The sequence below is a fragment of the Carassius auratus genome, unplaced genomic scaffold (genome assembly GCF_003368295.1).
Source record: "Carassius auratus strain Wakin unplaced genomic scaffold, ASM336829v1 scaf_tig00216917, whole genome shotgun sequence".
In the NCBI taxonomy this organism is placed as follows: Eukaryota; Metazoa; Chordata; class Actinopteri; order Cypriniformes; family Cyprinidae; genus Carassius; species Carassius auratus.
In genome coordinates, this window is record NW_020528798.1 from 113,055 (window position 1) to 134,823 (window position 21,769).

The window sequence follows — 21,769 nt, forward strand, 5'->3', positions numbered from 1 at the left end:
AGCTGCCCATCGCGCTCTAAAAAAACTTCCAATTATTTACGAATTATAGGAAACTACCAACATGAGAGCAAACATACTGACAGACAGTCCAGCAATCCAACCTTGTATTTACAGTAGATGTTTTGGCTTGCCCATCCAACATCAAGGCGGGACTAGTGTACAGTTAACCGCAGTGCATTGTGCTATTTGTAGTACGCGCACAGCAGTCTCCTGAAGCCATCGGGGAATTAAAAACTACATTTCCCCTCAGTGACCGTCAGCCACTCGCGCTCCTATTGGCTGGCCGATCCAGCCGCAGCCCCAGAGAATGAATGAAATTGAAATTGCTGGTATATTACATGTACAATACCGGGGATCTGCAGTCTTACATTGTATCATTCTATATCAAAATGGCCACAGTGGTCCAAAATCCTCTGAAATCGTAAGTAAAAATGTTTCTGTTTTTATGCGCTATGGAGTACATGTCATGCAACAAAAATTGCTCGGGCTGATTCACAAATATACAAACATCTTAAAAAGTGTAAAATGCCGGCGAGGTTTACACTACGAACGCGTGCTGAAATGCAATAAATCATAATGCATGCGACGACATTTTTCCATCTGGGCAAATATGGCATGTTTCAAGTGCATAGTCTCGCGTGTCATTTCTGCATATGCACAGTGATATGGAGGAATGTGGAGAATGTTGACCCGGCGTCCCTGGTCAGTATCGATCACTAGGAACTTACAGTTGTTGGTGCTGGAATCGGAGAGTTCACTGGTCACCGAGTCTCGAGAGAAACGTCGATACTTGAACATGTTTGCTTTTGCTTTTGTGTAATATCACGTCAAACTAAAATGAACCGGTGCGCTGTCTGTCAGGGGATAACATTTAGGTGCAAACTGCCAGAACCGGAAAATGTTACATGAGGGTTTTCAGTGGTTACATTGCAAGCGCTGATCGCACACGTTAGATTGCACAAATTACGTGCATCCGTGAATATGATTTCGAAGTGTTATTTCGGAAGCAAATGCATGCTTAAACATGACATTTTAGTGACGTGCAACATCTGATATCTCTTATGCGCCGTTGCATCAGTGCACATTCTGTGAAGTTTCCATTAGATTCCTTTGTGCACACTGACACATTTTTTCGGCGTGCGGCACGCAGACGCCACACGGGCACTGTGCCAAAATTGCTTTACATTTGTCTGCTACAGACGGGGACCTTTCGAATGGGGAGATGTGTTTGCATTTGGCATGAATATGTGAGTGAAGCTTTTACAGGCATCTGATAAAGAGGAAATTGCACTTGTGCCGGGTTTTAACCCGGGAGGTTGCATCTCTCTCTCCAGTATAACAACCACGACTGCTGCCGACCTGGACCCAGCAAGCTTAAAAACATCACAGTACTGCGGGTTAAACCGTTACCCAAAGCAAACCTAAAATTATATAGGCTATTTATATATAAGCTATTTAAATATATATAAAATGACACGTTTACAAAAACGAAACAAATCTAAAATGTGCATTACGTCGGAAAACAACCAAGCCAAATTACAGAGCTTGTGAAATGTTACTGTTATTTCTCTGTAAAAAAAAAAAAAAAAAAAAAAAAAAAAACTTCTATATATATATATATATATATATATATATATATATATATATATATATATATATATATATATATATATATATATATATATATATATATATACCCATAGCCTAAATAAAATAATCATGTACAATAAATAAATTAATACATAATAATAACCAACTTAAGTGTCTACTCTGTGGCAGCAGAACTACTGTCAACCATTTTGACTACGTAAATTACTAATGTTATTATTCATATTATTCCAGCTTTTGAATGAAACGACTTATTGTATGATCGCACGAGACACAAATTCTCAGTCGCGCAACTAGCGGCGCGTGCACACATTCAGTAGACACGAGGCAGGGTTTTATGAGGTAAGAAACTCACACCTCGTGAAAAATTATAACATTTCAATATCTTACAATGTATATAAAAAATAACAAAATACAGTAGGCTACACGTGAACTAAAATCGGGTGTTGGTTACTATTGCTACCTTTTACGCATAGGCTATTCAAACGAATAGCTATGATATAATTTTAATTCAGACACATGTTTTGTCAAATAAAAAAATGCATTCAGACGTGACAAATTAAGTGTGTATGGACATGTCTGCAAATATAGCTTACGCGTTTTCCTACTTACAGTTCGTGCCTCACGTGACTTTCCTGAATGGAAGCCATGACGTAACCAATACCAATGTTAGTTTCAGCGTTTACTAATACATTATTTTAACCAAATTTGTAGCCCTGTCTCTTAGTATATTAGCCTTTTTAATGAACCTGGGATCACAGTAACTCATAATGATTATTATCATTTTTTAAACTAATACTGTAACAAATTTATTATTACTCATTAATGTAAATCAATGCATTAACTGATGGTAACCTTTTTGTAAAGTGTTAGGCTATAGGCCTAAGACTTTTCATGAATATCACTGGACCTTGATTAACTTCAGTAGCACCATCTACTACTTTTCAGTAAAGGACTAAAACTGCTGTGGATTTTGTAGAGCCGCAGTTTTGATTCAGTGACTCATGTAAGTAACTCACACATGACAAATCTTGCGGTATCTTAATGGGTTCTCTTAGGTTTGATCAGTTTCCCCGAGAGGTGAACGTTGCTGTTGACGGATGTTTTTAGTCATGTACAAGGTCAGGTGTGCGTCTTGGTGCATTTAGAGATATTTGCATGAGAAACATGAATGAACAGAAAGAGGGGCTGCAATCAGCGTCTGAATTACTGTGATGTTACACTCTTCAATAACCCTCTTCAAAGAACCCAGTTAAAGTGCAGTACTTGAGGAGATATCAGTTGAGGAGCCAATCTAATTTACATTACTGGCTTTTAGAAATCACTCATTTTGAAGAGATGGCGATTAAATGATGCCTGCCTTGATTGCTGATTATCTGCTAACTGGCATGCCGTCACTAAAATGATGGCATTTCATTGGGAATCTTTGAATATTTGGAATAGGTTTCCCACCGTTCTCGTTGCGTATTTCTCTTTGTTCAGTCTCTCTGGTCCTCACATCTCTCTAGTAATTACTCGGGTTCACTTACTGTCTCTATTTTTCCTCTATCTTCCGCTATCTCCTAAAGTGATGGTGTCCTGTCTCTTCTAGTCATCTCATAGGATGCGGAATGCGGACTTCTTGGATAGTTATTCTGCTTTGCCTCGCTGATCTGAGAAAAATGAGATCTATATAATTCTTCTCACTGTCGCTCTTAAGCTGAAGACTGTCACCCGGTTCTAGATCCTTCCTCCCCATCTCTATACTCAGGCCCTTTTTAATGTTTGTTTGCATAAGCGGCTGCAATTCTATGAGGGCATTTTTCTTCTTCTGAGACTGGTGGGCTGTTCTCTTCATCTCACTCACTCACTCATTTTTTTTTCCCAGAGAGACTCTCTTTGTCTTCAAGAGGAGAGAGAGATAAAGAGACCGAGAGAGAAACACAGATAGGTATTTTTAGCTCTATGACCTATTTCTCCAAAGCTACCTAACTCACTGTCAGTCATCAAACTGTTGCTCAGGGATCTTATAGTGCACTGCTAGCATCTATAGCCTGTATGTAGTGCACTGTGGTGTTGCACTTGAACTTAGGAGATGTTTAGAAGGTTAGAGAAGCGTGGCGTGCTCACTTTCACTTTTTCGGGAGGTGAGACACCTTGTGGGAAGATCATCAGATGTGGACTGAGGAAGACCGAGGGAGGGTGTCGCTTCCTGATGACTCAGTCTTGTCAGTGTGAACATTTTAGTAAAGGAAGTTTGAAGCTATTGCATACTTTTGGGGCATCCTTTTTTTATTGCAAAAAATGATGCAAATTATTGCATTTATACAAATGATATGCATCTATATGAAATCATGAAATTGGGCTGGTGGATGCTGTTTACAGTACAAATGTGATTTATTTTCATCATTTAAAAGTTTAAATATACTATAACTTACTCCCACCCCTAGTTTCTAGAGTGTTTTTGTTGGTTTCTTACAAGCTCAAGTCAGAAATGCACTCTCAAACCTCTGTAATATTCTAGACTTTTGGTATTGTTTGTGTCCTTCCTTCAGTGTAAGTCTGTGGGGTTTTTTCACCCAATTTATCATCTGCCAGGTGAAAATTGTAAGCCCTATGACTTCAGAAAGTAATATCACACCTCTCTTCAACAAAGCCACACTATTTGAGGTATCTTCTTCTTGCAAAAGCATTGTTTGATTGAGAATGACTTTGTTTTTCGATCTCACTGATATGTTGAGCTGGTGGTCTGCAGCGGTTTTACTGCATAACGCAATCAGGGGCTGGCTTGAAGTGAGATCGCCTATAGGGCAGCACTTTAAACAAATAATGATTGTGACTAGCACTGCCAAACAGAAAATATCCCTCACTCCTTTATATATATATATATATATATATATATATATATATATATATATATATATATATATATATATATATATATGGTTTTCACATAGGAAGTTGGACTTCTGCATCCATCAATGTGTTAACATCAAATGTCCACTGCAGTCTACGTTCACTCTTACTATCTAAAACGTGAATGTTCATGATCATCTTCAGCCTCGTGAGACTGTGTGTACTTTGTACTGTGTGTGTGTGTCAGTATGAATCAGAACATGCATTTGCAGCAGAAGAGCAATGCATGGAATAGTCCATTGCTAAATTTGGGTCCATCAGAGGAGATTTATAGCTGTTCTTCTTTCGCCGTTATTAGGTGGACAGATCCTCTCCCTAGATTTCAGATATTATTAAAGTGCAGAGGGTCGAAATATTCATCTCTCTACCAGACAAACTGTCCCACTAGCCATTTTCACTGGAGATCCATAGGAATACTTGTTTAAAGGAAACTATAGATGGTCCAAGAGGGAAACATAAAGGCTTAAATAAGATCTTCGAAGAGCATTGTGCAAGATGTGCGAGGTGGAGGGCAAGTTCCAGAGTGTACGGTGTGCGAATGCTCACAAATCAGTTGATAGGTCCCCAAATATGTATTTTGCGCAGTGCGAATGTGATATGTATTATATAAAGAGTAATAAGCAATGGGATTTACCCTTACTAAAATAACCGTACAAGTGCACCTGTAAGCATCCCTGTCAGTCCTGCAGTCTTTTCAAGCAGTGGAACATGCGGCAGGACATCAGGTCCATGTTACACCACAGGCAACGATTTATGTGAACACATAGCCTGTCCCAGCAAACACAGCAGGGCAATTCAATATAGCAGACAAATGCCTCTGAGGATATATGGTTCTCTACTGCAATGAAGGATCCTGGGTATTCCATTTGAGTGAGGTTGTTTGCGAGCACCTTGGTCCACTATGAACGCAGGTGTCTTTAGCAGACAATCTCTGAAAATTCATTGAGCATCTTCAGCATTAACACTTTTGGCGAGTACGTTTCAAATAGCTCATTTGGTTCTGCATACAAATGAGATATTTTGACACTTTTTAAAACTCAAACTCCTCTCCAAGGTGATGCTGATGAATATGGAACTAATTTCATGCTGCTTTGTGCATCCTTTGGTTTTGTGCTTGGTGAACTAGGATGAATTCATAGACTTCCAACTTATATAAAAAAATAAAAATAAAAAACATATAAGCTGGTACCAACATTTTGCAGCATAGGGTGACATTATAATGCAGAGCAAACAACTAGTGCTTTATATGTGCAGCTTGTTGCCTAATAAATGTCAGTTTGTCCTCCTAACTATTATTTCTCCTCTGGAGAAAAAAAAATATTTGGAAACATTTTTAGTCAAGAAAAAGTGCTTTAATACAAATAAAGAGGCTCCCATGCATCTTTATTTTCCTTCTCCATCTCTGGAGTAATAATATACTTAGTCCATTTTAAAAGATGGTCCTCTCTTTTCGGCTACTGTATATAATATGTATAGATTGAATACGTCCTTGAACATTACGTAAGAACAGCGCATAAAATTGCATTGGAACAGAAATAGCGACAGATGTTTTTTCTTTTTTTTATGTCATAAAACCCACAGACTGATAGATCGTTAAAGCAAATTGATGATATTCAAAGCATTAAACAATTTGGCACAAGCTGAATGGTTCATGTTGCATGCACAGCCAATGAACTTGCTTTACATTTGAATGACCGTTTAGCATTCACTAGATTTAGCATTCACTAGCATTCACAGATTTCCTCTGAAACCCTTCACCTTCCCCAGCTCCACTTGTCCTGTATGCAGTAGATCTGCAATGGGTCCTGCACTTGCTTTGTTGCAGCAGCAGCAGCAATAGTCTACAACAACAGCAATAATCAACAGCAGCAGCAATTCAGCAGCAGCGCAGCAGATCTATTCGGCCAAAACCAAATACATTAATATTGTCATATCCATTTCCATGCTAAAATCTTCCAAGGGTGGTTATGATAGAACTTATCTCACACTAGTTTTGAGAAACTCTGACCTGGTTGGTAAATTCTGTGTAAAAGTGTTTTAAAATTTTAAAATTTTAAAGTTTAAAAAAAGGTTTGTTTTAAATAAAGCTTTACAATGCATTTGCTATCGTTCAGTGGTATGCTGTATATTCAGCAACCATCAAGCCTCTAAAAATGAGTTATGACATTTTCACACATCCCAAAAAAAAAAAAAAAATTGCGCGAATTATGCATAAATAAATAAATAATTAAGGTGTATTTTAATTTCATTAAGACTCGGAGTAGCATACGAATTTGAGTAAAAGTATTGCTATAGAATTTATGCACTAAAGAAAAACGTTAAAAGATTGCGTCAGTACTTGCAATATTTGTTATTTGATTTAAAAGTTTGCGTCAATTCTTGCAATATAGTTAGCATGTGCATAATCTGTATGGTTAAACACTGTAATGCGCTAAACCTGTTTTCGGAAGACAATCCTTGGAAAATTTGGAAACTCGGCAAGTGACAGAACAGTTTGTACAACAGACATGACAAGTTAAATTTATATTGATTTAGCTATTAATTTCTTGTTGTTCTGATACCTTTCTTTACTTGAATGTTAAGGGGGCCATTTTAAAGAAAAAAAGAAAATAAAATAAAAATATTGTATGCAATTTGGATGATCATTTACACAAGAACAATGTTTTAGGGGTCCTAAAAACACGAACGTTTGAAATGAGTTTCAGTACCTACGTTTTTAAAAATGATGCAAGTAAACGACTCCATGTAAACTTAAAAAATGCAAATCTCTGAAAATGGTGACGTCATCCGCGTGTGTATTACACGATCAGTCTATAAGAATGTGTATGTGCGCAAATATGTAGTTTTTCTTTACACTGGCCTGGCATGCACAATACAGCTTTTTAGTCATTTACGCAAATACACATTTCACTTTACACAAAACTTTTTAAAAATGCAAAAGAAAAACATTTCCATTTTTAATACAATCATTTTTGTGCAAACCTACTCTTAGTCCAAGAACAAGGCTATACACTGTCCAAAATAATCAACATGCACTTTCTGTTAAGTCGATGAGATTTATAAATGTTTACGTAACATTTGGCCTAGGCTAATGCAGGGTTGAGTTTTGACTATGCTTCTGTTAATGCGCTGCGATTCTTGCAGTCCTCAATAAGCTAGTCTTCAGCAGGCTGGAGGAAATGCACCAGCACATCTGTAGAGGCAGAGAGGCAGATAAAGAAAGAAATGAGATAAATCATTTGACTGGGTAGACTAGTGAAAAAGAAGAGGGGGGGTAAAGGGGCGGATGACGAAAAGGGAAGAGGTGCTCGAGGAGGTTGCTATTGCGAAGTGTAATCTACAGTACTGCTGGGGGATGGGTGTGCCAATAACCTCTCTCAGCAGTCCTAAGCTCATGGAAATACCGTGGGCCACATCAACATATTAGTCAGCCTCCAACATCAGTGACACCAGCCACAGCAATTCAGCATGGTAACAAGTCCTTACACCCACATGTGACGCTAAGATCCACTTAGAAAGAAGTACCATAGTACTTTCTGAAGTATCCTGCACTGCTCGTTTGAATATGGAAATCATTCAGTCTATGGTACTACCATCTGTCACTGCTGCAGTGCTTTATTTTATTTTTATTTTTTTCTGGAGTTTATGCTTCTATAAAGATAGAAGATTTAAAATATTAACTGGCAAATCCATTGAAGATGGTGCACTTTATGACTTTTTAAACCGGCTTTAAAGGCCCAACTCCTGTTTTTTAAGAACTATCATACAATGAAAGTTTAAGTTGAATGTTTATTTTTAGAAGATATGGTTAAGCATCTACTTTCAGTAGTTTTGAGCTATTTTGTATCTTTGAAACATATTGTTAGTATAAAAATGATGGTGTTAAACGTTTTTTGTGTGACTCTGGATTACTAAGTTCTGTTAAAATGAATATATTGTGGTTGATTTTTCAAGCGTGTGTGTGTTTGCATTCAGTAACTTGATGGTTCTCTGGTCTCTTCAACATGAGTTTGGTATTTTACTGACACAGTGCAGCCTCTAGAGGGAGCTCTCTGTTACCTTTCAAAAGGACAACTGTTAATTAAGACTAATTGGCACTGGAGGGAGTTTTCTGCTAGTGCAGGGACTAGGGAGTATAATGAGGAATACACCAATACGGTTTAAGACATATTTGGACAACATCTCCCTCTGCCTCTACACTGGTTTCAGTTAAATAGGCTACAGAAGAAGAGCTAATTTTGGAGGTTGTTCTATTTTTAAGGGTCATAGTTGAGCTTTGCACAGGAGTGACAGTGTGGATGCTGGAAGCTATGCGCTCCTCTCCAATCATCTTTTTCTTTCTTTCTCTTTTGGTTTGGGAAAAGGCATCCTGTTCTTGAGGCTCTTGCTTTCCTTTGTTTAGCTAGTGAGTGTGTGTGTGTGTGTGTGTGTGTGTGTGAGTCAGCCTGGCTTTGTGTAAATTGTAAGTGGCTATTACATGCATGCATTCATATCGTATCAAGTAATCGTTGAATCAATGCCAACACATTTTATTACAGGATTTTACATGTTGACAGTTCTCTTTAAAGGCTTTAGATGCAAAAACGGGCTCTTAAGTGGGCGGCATCTACTAAAGAGCTCTAAGAAAGTAGATTATAAGTTGGATACTTTCTTTCATTAGCCTTTGCTTTGATATATGCTGCCAATATAGCAACACTGTGCACCAAACTCAAATGTAATGAAAATACAAGAGTAAATCCCTCAGATGTATCTGATTAAATCTGTGCTCCATTTGTCACTGATGCTGACAAATTAATGCCTTTGTCCAAATTCTCCCTCACAATAAACATGGACCCTCGCTTCTATTAAAGAAATCCATAGGTGGTCATCCACAATCGAATATTGGTCACCCCTGACACGAGGAGCTGTGATTAAATTACACAGAGGACTGCAGGGAACAGTGTTGATCGAGAAAATCTGAATTCACAGAGTTCGGCCTACTTTCAGACTGCGTTCCATATGGCCGGCTTTCTCTCGTTTTCCAGCAAGACACGTTTCACAGCTTTCAAGGCCACCGCCACAGAATAATATAATGAGATTGTGTGAAAAAAAAGCAAACAAACTGAGAGCGGCCATTTTCTACAGCTGTCAACTTACTACTGAAAGCCAGACTTGTTCCACTAGCAGCACACACAGGAGTGAGGTGATGGAATGGAGAAGGGGACTTGACGGCTCTGTGCTCAGACTAGAAAGAGGCAGAGGGGGGAGGGGCGGAGGGGTGAACCTCAGGGGTGAGTTGCTTTGCATTTGTGTCTTTTTCGCTACGCATTTCCTTCCAAGGTTTTCAAGTCTGGGCCCAAGTCTATGCCGCAGACACTCACTTTTAATTTCAATTATTTGGAAGAAATTGTTTGCATTCTGTCTGCGTATGTCAGGTTTTGCCAAATTTGTGGTGATAAGTCAATAATCATGTAAGGAGGATGAGGACTGCAGAAAAAAAAAAAAAACGGAATCAATTATTTACTCATTAATTATATTATGATTTACTGTTTTCTACATAAAATCATCCTTCATGAAGATGTAGAACATTCTGTAATATAACCTTTATATATTTAATATTGACTGAGTAAGGTCAAAGATTGAAATCATAGTGAAAATTATGGATGAAATCAAACTTTGATACTTGTTATGTCATAATTAGATTTTGAGACTTTAGCTTGGATTTCACAGACAGGGTCACACACACACACACACACACACACACACACACACACACACACACACACACACACACACACACACAGTTTAGAGGAATATTGAATTAATGTAAATTAGTAATGTGAACAATGCAAAGAAATCAATTATAAATATATTATTTACAAATTTACATACAACTTCAAATATTATATGATATAAACAATAAATTGATGAAAAATGCCCGCCTTAAAATTACATGTGTCTATATTTTACTGGATTAACAGATACATAAAGTATCTGCACATTCTGAACTGTAGTGTTGTTCAAAAATGTTCATGTTGCTATACCATACATATTCAAGCATCACTGTATTGCTGTGCAGTTCTATCATGTACAAAATCTATTGTATGAATCAGAAATGGGCACCAAACTATATGCATTCTTCTTCCTTCTATTCCGTCTCTTTGGTCAGTTAGATCAAAGTGAGATCATAACACTCAGCATCAACCATCTGTAGGCTAAAATCGAATTCACAAACACACTGCCACATATATGAACACACATAAACACACACTCTCTGACCTTTCACTCCCTCCAAGCATAGTTTTACACACACAGAAGTGAGAGTGCTTCCTCATGGCACATTGGTAACACACTTTTCCCTGTGGATGCCATTCCTGGCCAGCTCTGCCAGCACACAAGCCAAACTCTGTTGGGTTGCTTCAGGCTTTTGCTTCCTCTTATTGATTTTTCTTATATTAGCTAACCTCACCCATTTCTCCATTCTGTCAGCCTTCTTCCAAGATACCTAATGTTTTTGGAGTTCTCATATGGCATGAATACAATGACTGCAAATAATGCATCTCTCCGTAATGTAGTTAAAGAGGCAATAAGACGTGTTTTCCGTTTGCTATTCTTGTAACTGCTTTTCCTTTCAGCTGTAAAACTGCAGCACGCTGCTGCCTCATGCTGTTCGTGTGGCAAATCTGAAAACAGAGTCAAGGTATCCAGATCCTAGTTTCAGACCCAGATATCAGCCAGGCCAATTAATCAGCTGGTATTTGGTCTTTTTGAAATTATCACCATCGGCATGCTTGGTCAATTAGCAGAAGTCTGTCTGTTCCAAAGTCTTCCGAAAGCCTTGTCAGTAGACAGTAAACATATTCTGTTTTTTACATTTTGTAATAACCTTTGAGTAATTATTCTTTTTATTTAATTTAGGGTTTCCTTTGCTGTCTGTTATTAAAGGGCATTCATCGAAAATTGAAAATGCAGTAATCTACTCATGGTGTTCCAAACCTGTATGACTTTCTTTTTTTCTTCATATGAAGATTTTATAATGTGTGTGTATATATATACATATGTATAAATAAAGAGTTTGTTTCCAAAACTCGAGAAGCGCAATTTTTTAAAAAATTGAGTTTCCAACAAAAACAGTAATGTATTTGGTCGGTATTTAAAAGTCAGTTTAAAATTTTACACAAAATGCTATATTTGCAGAGTTATTAGGTCATGTTTTATCCCTTTTTCCAAACCGTGACAAACAGCAGTCTCCGTTTTTTGAGGAATGCAATATATATGCCCAACCAATCACAGCGCACCATTCCACGCACTCTAGACAGTAATGGTGGTGCTTTAAATACACCCAGCATCCTAGTTTTCCTCATATACTTTATACTGTGTGATCAACAAAAACAAGGGCTGCACTATAAATCACGAGACTGTCATGCTCATCAGTAAAGCCGCTTCTGTGATTAAAAGTACCAGCAAATCTCCATCACGTGCTTTCATTATTCAGATGCATTTAATACACAGAGCCATAGTCTACGCTATATCGCATTCATTGGAATTTCTGTGGTCTAATGTGGTATTGTTGTTCATGTTCTTGTTCATGACGAATTTTCTTTTATTGCTGTAATTAATTTATAGCTTTAACAAGATGACCAATTCAATTCATTTTGGAAGCGATGACCGATAGATGTCTGTAGCCTATATAAGATTAGCATTGACCAAGTTCAGAGTCTGTCATATGTGGATCATAACACGGAATATGGAATAACTTTGATATCGATTCAATAAATTTATTGCATTTTGAGAAAAAAAAATATCATGGATTTCCACCTAAATCAGCATAGTATCTGGGCCCGGTTCCCCGATAACGCTCACTCGAAAGATATATCTTACCAAAGTTGTTTATGTTCTTAAGAGTGTTCCCCGAAGTGTCCCTTGGGAAGCTTCTTAGCACGCTGTCCAAAGTGAGGGTGCTGAATTAGTTGGCATCGATTGCTCAGGAATCGATTTTCCACTTCACGCGAAGGTGCAATACAGCGTTAAGAAAGACAACACATTCTATGCAAATGAAACATTCCTCAAATTATTACAGTAACATTTATTTTAACATATTTTAAGTTATCAGTAGAATATAGACTATATGTATTTATCAATTGGTCAGTAATATGTTCACACGATATGTTGTGACGGTTAGACGAACCGGGTATTCCTCGCTAATCATCCACCCTCCTTATCCCGTTGTGCCGCTTGTGCCGCTTCTTGACATGGGTTTAACGACTTCTAAAAATTATATAATACACTTTTATATTAATGGTAAAGTACTTTAAAATCAGAATTGATTGGCAAGCAGCTGCAGTTACTTCTGTTTAATGCGGTATTGATTGCAATTGGTTTATGGTTTAAATAAAAAGCAACCTACAATGAACAGAGAGAGAGAGAGAGAGAGAGAGAGAGAGTTAGATACAAAATATGCTGGGGAAGCAACGTAAAAAAGGGCACCAAGCCTCTCGTGATTTTTTTTGATGTAGCCACGTCAGGCAAAATGTCAAAAGGACTTAAGTTTTGCCGAATAAAAAAATTGACATAGACTAATCGGCTCCGCGTCCGGCTCCATCTTTGATTCAATACAAGGACACGTTGGATCGCTGCTATAGTTGGTCGCTTAATGGACATAACCATGATTACCCATTTATAGATCTTAGCCATTTAGGGCCAAATTGTTTGCCAGATTTAAATTATCAAAAAAATGTATTGCCAATTCGCTTTAATTTCATTACGAAAAAGCCTAGGCTAATTACCACCATATTAGTTCTGATACAAAGTCAACTTCATAAATAGGCCTGTATCCATTGCGAACAAAATTTATTATGAGTCTTAAAAAAATAACATAAAATCATTGTTGAGCCACAACATTGTCAACATACCATAGTTTGACTTGTACTGGCACGCGCTGCACTGATTTCTAAAGACTGCTGTACAGTAGTGTCTTGAGCTCAAACAAAGCTAAGAGAGAGCTTACGAATGGTCCAGACCAACCCTACGAACAGTAATGGTAGACAGTAATGGTGGCGTTTTGAATACACCTGGCATCCTAGTTTTCCTCATCTAATTTGTACTTTGTAATCAAAAGACAAATAAGGGCTGCATGATCAATCACATTTGATTGTCATGTGCATTTAAAGCCGCATCTGTGATACATTTCCATTGTGTGCTTCACTGTACATCACTGACAAGTTATACAATATATATTATGCAATATGTGTTTATAATCGCAGATGAGACACATTCGATTATGAGCATGATATTGCATAGCTTTTCAGTGTAAGTGTATTTTATTAATGCCAATAATGTTTTTGTTTATACAGCATATAGCACTAGTCAGCAGATGAATGTAACATGGCAAAGATGAATGCACTTTTGGAAGTTGAATGTTAGGGAAATGTCATTTTGGAATATGGAATCTGTGGTTTAATGTAATTTTGATGTTCATGTATGTTCATGATTAAATTTTATTTTATTGTTGTTGGCCTAATTAATTTATAGCATTAACAAGATGATCCGTTGAATTCATTTTGGAAGCAATGACCAATAAAAGCATTTTTAATCCAGTGCCTGTATGCTGTATATAAGATTAGTATTGACCAAGTTCAGAGGCTGTCATATGTGGATCAACTTACTATGTTGTGTATTCTCCCAGTTTCAATATGAAAAATAACTTTTATATGGATTCAATTAAAAAACAACAACAACAAAATGTGTCATGGATTTGTTGCACTTTAATACTATATAAAATAAATAATACTATTTATTTTATAATAAATCTTTGAAAATCAAAATCTGGTTTTGAATTTTTTATATTATAATAACCACTTTCTTGGTAAAGAAAAGTAACACATTTTTACTTAAATTAATCAAAATGGATTTATTGCATTTTGAAAAAAAAAAAAGATCATATAATGAAGGTAAATGGGATCCAGTGTTGCTTTGGGGCAAAAACAGTAGAAAAATTCTTCACAATATTTCGATTTGTGTTCGATCGGGGAAAAAAAAGTAAGAAATACAGGTTTTGAACGACATGAGAATTAACATTTTTGGTTGAACTATTAATACTAAATTGTATTATCTATATATCAGCATTATATTGCAAAAAGCATGTATTGATTGATTACGGTTAAGAGGCTTTGTCTGTTCTTCATAATACATTTCTCTGTTAACTTGTAATGGTTTGAATGGAAATCCATCTTATTAAATGACCCCCCCCCCCCCAACCTCCATATGAATCAGATATTGTCTGCATCTGCTCATGTCTGTTTCTGTCTTTTCTTCTCTTCTTAGGCAATCAAGTGGAACTGTCATAAAGAACAGGTATGCTTGTTAAATTCAATACACAGATCCCTCACTGGAGCATATCATATCAAAAGCTTAGATGCAGTCACATTTACTATTGGGTGGAGGCTGCACATTCGTGGTGGTGTATGTATATGTAATATATGTAAAGTGCCAAAAAAGCGCTATATAAATGTAACAAATTCATTAATAACATTTGCTAATGCATGCTATAGTGCCCCTTGTGGCAGGGGTTGACTATGCAGCATGCATTTGACATTCAAATATTCACAAATATATTTTCAAGATACTTAGTTAAAGATATTGTGGCCACAAATTTAGAATTCCTTGTTTTAGTTAAATCATGGACAAAACTATCACTAATTGTGGCTACTGTTTACTAAATTAACTTAGCTTGAAAGCAATGGGATCCAAACTAATAGTTTACCAACATTCTTCATCTTCATCTTTTGTGCTCCACTAAACAGAATTTACATTTTTGTGCGAACTGTTCATTTAAATAAACTGAACAAATTAAAAAGCAATGAGTCATGGGAACAAATTCTTAATTTGTGGCCACAATATCTATTTTTTTTTTTTTCTTCTACATGTCATGTGCAAGGCTTTGTATTTTTCTGATCTAAATGATCGCTATTTCATTGTGCTCGTGGGATATGAATACAAACTTTGCCGTACAGAGGAGCCACCTTATCTCACCAATTCAGGAAGTCGGTGAGGGAACTTCTGTTTTGCGCCCAACTCTTTTCGCCTATTGGAGAGGCCTATTATGGAGTATCCCGTTCAAAACATTCAAACTCCAGTTGGAAAGCCTTTCAGAAACTGCTCGAAAACAGAAGTCTTGAAAGCTCATTTGACAAGGACTTTCTCTGAAGAACAATTTCTCACATAATCACAGAGACGTCGATCTTTGTTTTTCACTCGCTCGCTGACCTTTAGATATTGCCTGGGCCATTGTGCGAGATTGAGCGCAGACTGAGTATCTGCTGAGTGTAGAGGTGTTTAAATGGAGCCCACAGCACTTCACCACAGGACTTAATATTTCCTCTCTGGTGGACCTGAGCACATGACATTCGATGCACTGTAATTTACTGCCCCTGCACACTTAGCACTTAGTATTTTCAACCCACATGTCGAGGATTGATTCCAGCCCGCGCTGAATGACCAGGATGTGGTCCCCAAAATCAAACATGGACTAAATTAGGTAGAAAATGTGTTGTTTTGCTCTGGCCGCCATTTTGTTTGGAGAAATGAGGGTTATTTATTTCAGCCTGACTGCGTTGTTTGTCTTGAGCCACAGGGCTCTCCATCATTCCCCCACAAGGAGAAATGGATGAGTTCCAACCAATCACAATGGTTTTTCGCTTACATCATCACATCACCTCAAGCCTCTGTCAATTTGTTATCAGGCTTGTTTCAGGGATGCGGTCATTGTTGCATGATGCAATTTTCCTTCAATTCTCACTCCGGTTTGCAGACCGGTGCTTTAGATTACAATGAAACAAAAGATGACACATCAAAAACCGGGGACTGTGTTCCAAAACTCGCCAGTACTTCCATGGGGCTAATTTTTACAATAGCTTATATAACATTGAAGGGAGTTTATTCAGCCGGTTTGACAGAAGAAAAAGGCAACCGCGGGAGAGCAGGGTTTAGGAGAGCATTTTCAGGACGTTTTAAGCATCTCCCAATTATTTCTGCACTTATGATCTTTCCTTGGGTTAACAATGGGAGAGAAAATACAGACAAACTTCAATACTGAATAAACTAGAGCAGAATCAAAATAAAATCTGGACTAAATTCAATAACACTTTGGTTTATGACATTGCCAAACATTATTACATGACTCACTCTGGAATACTTGCTTTTGATTGGTCAGTTGGTATTTTGTACTGTTATATAATGATTGCTATACTCTGTAACTGCAGTGTTTTCTACATAACTGTGTTTGCAGTGAAGGAGACTTTGCAAAGAAGAATACACTTTTGTAGACTTTTAAAAAGAGCATTTATTATTGAAATAACATACTTAACATGTGAGCTGAATATAATGTTTTCAGATGATCAATTGGATGTTAATTGCAATGAAATGTATTGTAAATTAAATGTATTCTAGTTTAAATTGATATTAAATGCAGTAAGTTTAACTTTAAAATTATTTTGGATTGTCCTTGAATTCTCGATAAAATGGACTGCTCAAAATAAATATTTAAACATAATGAATTCTAAATTTACTTTAAAGTAAAACATTTGAAATTATTAATGTACAAAGCACACTTTTTAGAAATTATACTCTCTTGAAGTACAATGAAGTGGCCATTTGTTTCACTAGTGTAATATGCAATAAACGTTTTCTTTTAAAATAACTTTTAAGATTTGAAGTACACTAGTACTTTTAGTATGTGATTCAATCAAGTGCACTTCTTTTTCACAAGGCAGCCTCCCATCCACCACTGCAAAAGTAAAAAAAAACCTCATTAAACGTTGTCATATGTTTTCATATATTCAAATTTGAATGTAAATGTACTAATATGTAAAGAAATATATAACAGTTGCTACTGACTTATTCATTAGTGTTTTCCTTATTTTAAAATTGTTTTTTAAATGCAGCAGTTTGCTGAGTGCAGCCTCAGCAATAAAATAACTGTTTGGTACTTTTGTCCTGACCAGATTCGAGCATGCAAACATACTCTTGAGGACAGAACTGTTGAGTGCGCTCTTTTTTTGCCACATTAACCATTAATGCACACCACTGTTCTCATGCAGCAATGTTTTTAAACAGCAGTTCCTAACACCCGAGCTCTTTACCCTCGAGTGCGATTCTGTACAGTATATTCCAATGCACATGCAGTATGTCTTCAAAGGTGGTTCAAGTGGCGATGCATTGCTTTAGCAGTGCAAGGTTGTGGGTTCGATTCCCAGGGAGCACATCTAAGTAAAAAAAAATGTTAGCCTGAATACACTGTAAGTCGTTTTGGATAAAAGTGTATGCTAAATGCATTAATTTAATTTAAAGGTGCAATAGGAGATCTTGGAAAATGTTAACATTAGCCTGATAGCACTGAAAGCGAACTTCCAACCCTCCCTGCAATCACCATCCAAAGCCACGCCCCCTGAATGCATTTATGCTCACAGACCAGAATACCAGAGACAATATTACTACAATAGGCTACATCAGCGGTTCCCAATTCCAGTCCATGTTCCGAAGTGAAGTAAACCCTGCTCAGGGATTAGGGAGCAATGAACATAGTGTAGGGACCAAATCGATTGGAACACAGTTCATTCACGTAGCTCGGGTTGGTCATCTGAATCGTGTGTGTTAACTAAACTTACAAGACATGCAAAATATGTGCGTGAGCATTTGAATTTGGAACCACTAGGCTACATCACGTGTCATTAACCAGTTAGAAAACTTTAAAACTACTACTATACCAGGAAGGAATACCGGGTTATTGATGTTTGTCTGCCATTTTAGCTCTGTCTGCACAGCATGTGTGAATACACTAGTGACATATTTTCATAACAGGGTGTGCAGAGGTATGCAGATACATACGTTGACTGGCAGGTAGGAAAGCTGTTTAAAACACTCGGACATTTTTGGTTTTGATTGGACGTACATTTCTTGGTCCTACGTCTTCCACAGAGTATATAAATACAGATAAATAAATTTATACCACTTAACTTAATGATTGCTATCTGGATGTGAATAGACTTTCAACCAGTATAACAAAATACTTTTCTGAAGACAATCACCTATTGCACCTTTAACAGAGCTGGAAATGAGATTTATATTTCCCGATTGTATGCCAGCCAAGAATTTTATTTACCTTCTGCATGACAGTACAAAGAGTTATCTGCATAGATGGGTGAAAATTTAAAGCCCCATTGAACTTATTTGGAAATAAATTTGTTTAACGCAACATGACTCATCAATATTTTTCCTCTAATTTCCTAGAAGCGGTTAAAATGGTACATTTTGAATGTACATGTGCTAAAATATTAATTTTGTCAACATTCAAGTGTTCACCAGCATATACAGTAGATGGCTTCAAACGCAAATTTTGATTTCATGGGGCCTTTAAATAATAAATATTGTTTTTTGAGCACTGAAATCAAACATACTTGTGAGACATTCCCCCTTTTTAATTGTTTGCAGCCTTGGTGAGGAGTTTTACCGTGAGGCCATCGAGCACTGCCGCAGTTATAATGCTCGACTTTGTGCTGAACGCTCCATGCGCCTGCCATTTCTTGACTCCCAAACAGGCGTAGCACAGAGTAACTGCTACATATGGATGGAGAAGACCCATCGTGGGCCAGGTCTGTTTTATGTGTACAGTGTATCACACTACATCTGTGATTTTGTTGTTAGGTCATGGTTTTGGATGTTTAAACCATGGCTCTTGTTCTTTTTTAACTCAGGTGTGGCTCCAGGGCAGCTCTATACCTATCCTGCACGCTGCTGGAGAAAGAAGAGACGGTTAAACATCTTAGAGGATCCACGTCTTGGACCCATCGAGTTTAAAATCGGTGAGAGTTGGTATTGAGAAAGACAAACATAAATCTTTAATTCATTTTTGTTGTTTTTTTTTTTTTGGGGGGGGGGGATCCTAATAAAACAAATAATTTATTAAAATAAACCTTTTCTAATATGCTGATTGCTTCTGAATTTTTATTTTTTTTTGCTAGGTATGTTTTGAAACATGATAGCTGGTTTGAGCTAGTTTAAGCTGGTCCTTAGTTGGTCATGATCTGGTCATGAGCTGAACAGGAGCTAGATGCTTAGGACCAGCACATTACCAGCTTAAACCAGTTTATAACCAGCTGCCATGCTTTTAAACATAACTAATCAACATATGCTTTTTTTTTCAACAGGGTAATCTTGTAAATGAACAGTTTGAACAAAAATACATAAGATACATTGTTTTTTCAAGAATGGTTTTTATTGAATTCATTGCTTTCCTATAGCTTTTACAAATGTGCAATTTCTCATCAAATTACAGGTTTTGTGTGAGACCGCTTATGGTTTTAAATGCAATCTTTGCACATTTTCTTTACTTGAAGACTTTAAACAAATGCCATAAACACTGTCTGGCCTATTCCTTTAGGAGTTGACTAGAAATGTCTTGGTGTTGTGTGTCCAGACTATGAAGCAGCACTAAAGAAGGAAGGGGGTGTTCCTGAGGGACCCGTTCTGGAGTCACTCCTCAGCGGAGAACTCCTGGATAAGAAGGTTGAAACAAAGGAGGAGGAACCCATGAGTGAATGTCAGGTAAGAACGATTCCTCAACTGTGGTTTGCTCCCACTCAATAGTAAACTAGATAAAGAGTGGTTTTACACACTCAGCCCTGAAGTACACACTAAAGTACACACTAAGACACTGTCGCCATGTGTTATTTTTGGTACCCAAAATGCTCTTCCCACCACTCCATTCAGCATTTCTTTCTGCTTTTTATTGCCAACTCTTTCCCCTTCTGATTTCTCTGTAGTACTTGTGTCTCTTTTTGGCAGTAACACAAATCGCCGCAGGGCTGACACGCCCCCACTGGCAGACTTGTTAACCACAAACAGTGTACGTTTGTGAGTGTATTTTTTTATTTTGTGTGTCCATGTCAGTAAGTTTGACAAAGTTGGGTTATTGATTTTGTGGAGTGCGGTTGCACATTTTCAACGTCTCGGGGTTTACGGGTACTTACATTTGACGGTGTTGACGTGTGAATGTCTATAGATCCTAATGAACCCGCCTGCCAGTCGATGAAGCTGTCACTAGTGTCACCACCCTCACTGTTTTGCACACAATACGACATCTATCCCAGGGGTGGACAGTTAACCAATTAGCACTTCAATTAAGAGTGACTCTTTAGAGTGCTTTGTCCCCTGGGAGCGGACCTGTGATCCTTGCTGTTTGCTTCGCCTCAGGCCCCAGCAGGAGTTAAAAAACTGTGTGCCTACCGCTGTTCTCTTCCCACATCCATGTATTATGAGTATGCTTACAGTTGTGCACTTGCTAGGCAATCATCACAGTTAAGGCCTCGATATACTTGGTTCTAAACAAAAACAGTTAACATCCCGATATACTTATAAGTACCTATGAGTAAAATCAAAGAACAAACTGGTGTGATGTCATTTAAAAAAAAAAAAAAATAGCTAAGGCCTCAATGTACTTCAAGCTAAATCGATGAACGAACTAGTATGATGTCATTTTTTTTTAAAAGTTCAATGCCCCAAAATACTTCAGGCGAAACAGAAGAACGAGCTGGTGTGATGTCATTTGGAGAGAAAAAAGAAACAAAAAAACGGCAAGGCCACAATTTAAAAATAAATTGAAGAACTAGCTGTTGTGACAATATTTAGAACAAAAACAGCTAAAAGCTAAAACGCTGACATAGTTTTAGTGAAATCGTAGAACAAACTAATACTGCTAATGCCGTGATACACTTCAATTAAAATTAAAGAAAGAAACAGCATGACATTATTTCGAACCGTAGCGAAAGTTACGAGTTTTAAAATGAAAGTGCACTAGTGTAAATGTAGCCTTATATTGAAATCAAAGAATCAGCTAGTGTGATGTTATTTTGGACAAAAATAAAAACAGGTCAAAATTATGTTTGTTTTCAGGATTTTTAAACAACTTGCCAGGAAAGATTGCTCTGGCTAATAACTTTCGAACTACCATTGGTCAGTGCAAATCAACCAAAGCCACAAACCACACCCATCTATTATGTTATCGCTTACATAATAGGTTGGTGTGATTTGTGGAAATCTTCTTTAAACACTCAGATATAAGTGAAATCGAAGAATGAACTTGTGTGACATGAATTGAACAAAAACAGCCTAGGTCCCCAATATACTTAATTCGAAATCCGATAACGAAGTTCATACATCACAAATACTGATGCAATGAATAAAGCACAACTCTATAGTCACAAACCAAGCAGCTTTCTGATGGTCGATACAG

General features: G+C 37.2%; 1 protein-coding gene across 3 annotated transcripts in view; it reads left to right on the forward strand.

The window, feature by feature from the left end:
- The first annotated feature begins 275 nt into the window (after positions 1-275).
- Positions 276-21,769, forward strand: part of dpf1 (double PHD fingers 1) — a 46,236-nt gene continuing 24,742 nt past the window's right edge. The window contains exons 1-5 of one of the 3 annotated variants that reach the window (XM_026264359.1): positions 276-421; positions 14,806-14,835; positions 18,970-19,130; positions 19,233-19,340; positions 19,955-20,082. In XM_026264359.1, coding sequence (XP_026120144.1) covers positions 312-421; positions 14,806-14,835; positions 18,970-19,130; positions 19,233-19,340; positions 19,955-20,082 — 537 coding nt within the window. In that variant the 5' untranslated portion in view covers positions 276-311. Of the gene's footprint in view, positions 422-1,797; positions 1,951-14,805; positions 14,836-18,969; positions 19,131-19,232; positions 19,341-19,954; positions 20,083-21,769 lie in introns of those variants that run through there. The other 2 variants (XM_026264361.1, XM_026264360.1) reach the window with 2 other exon arrangements.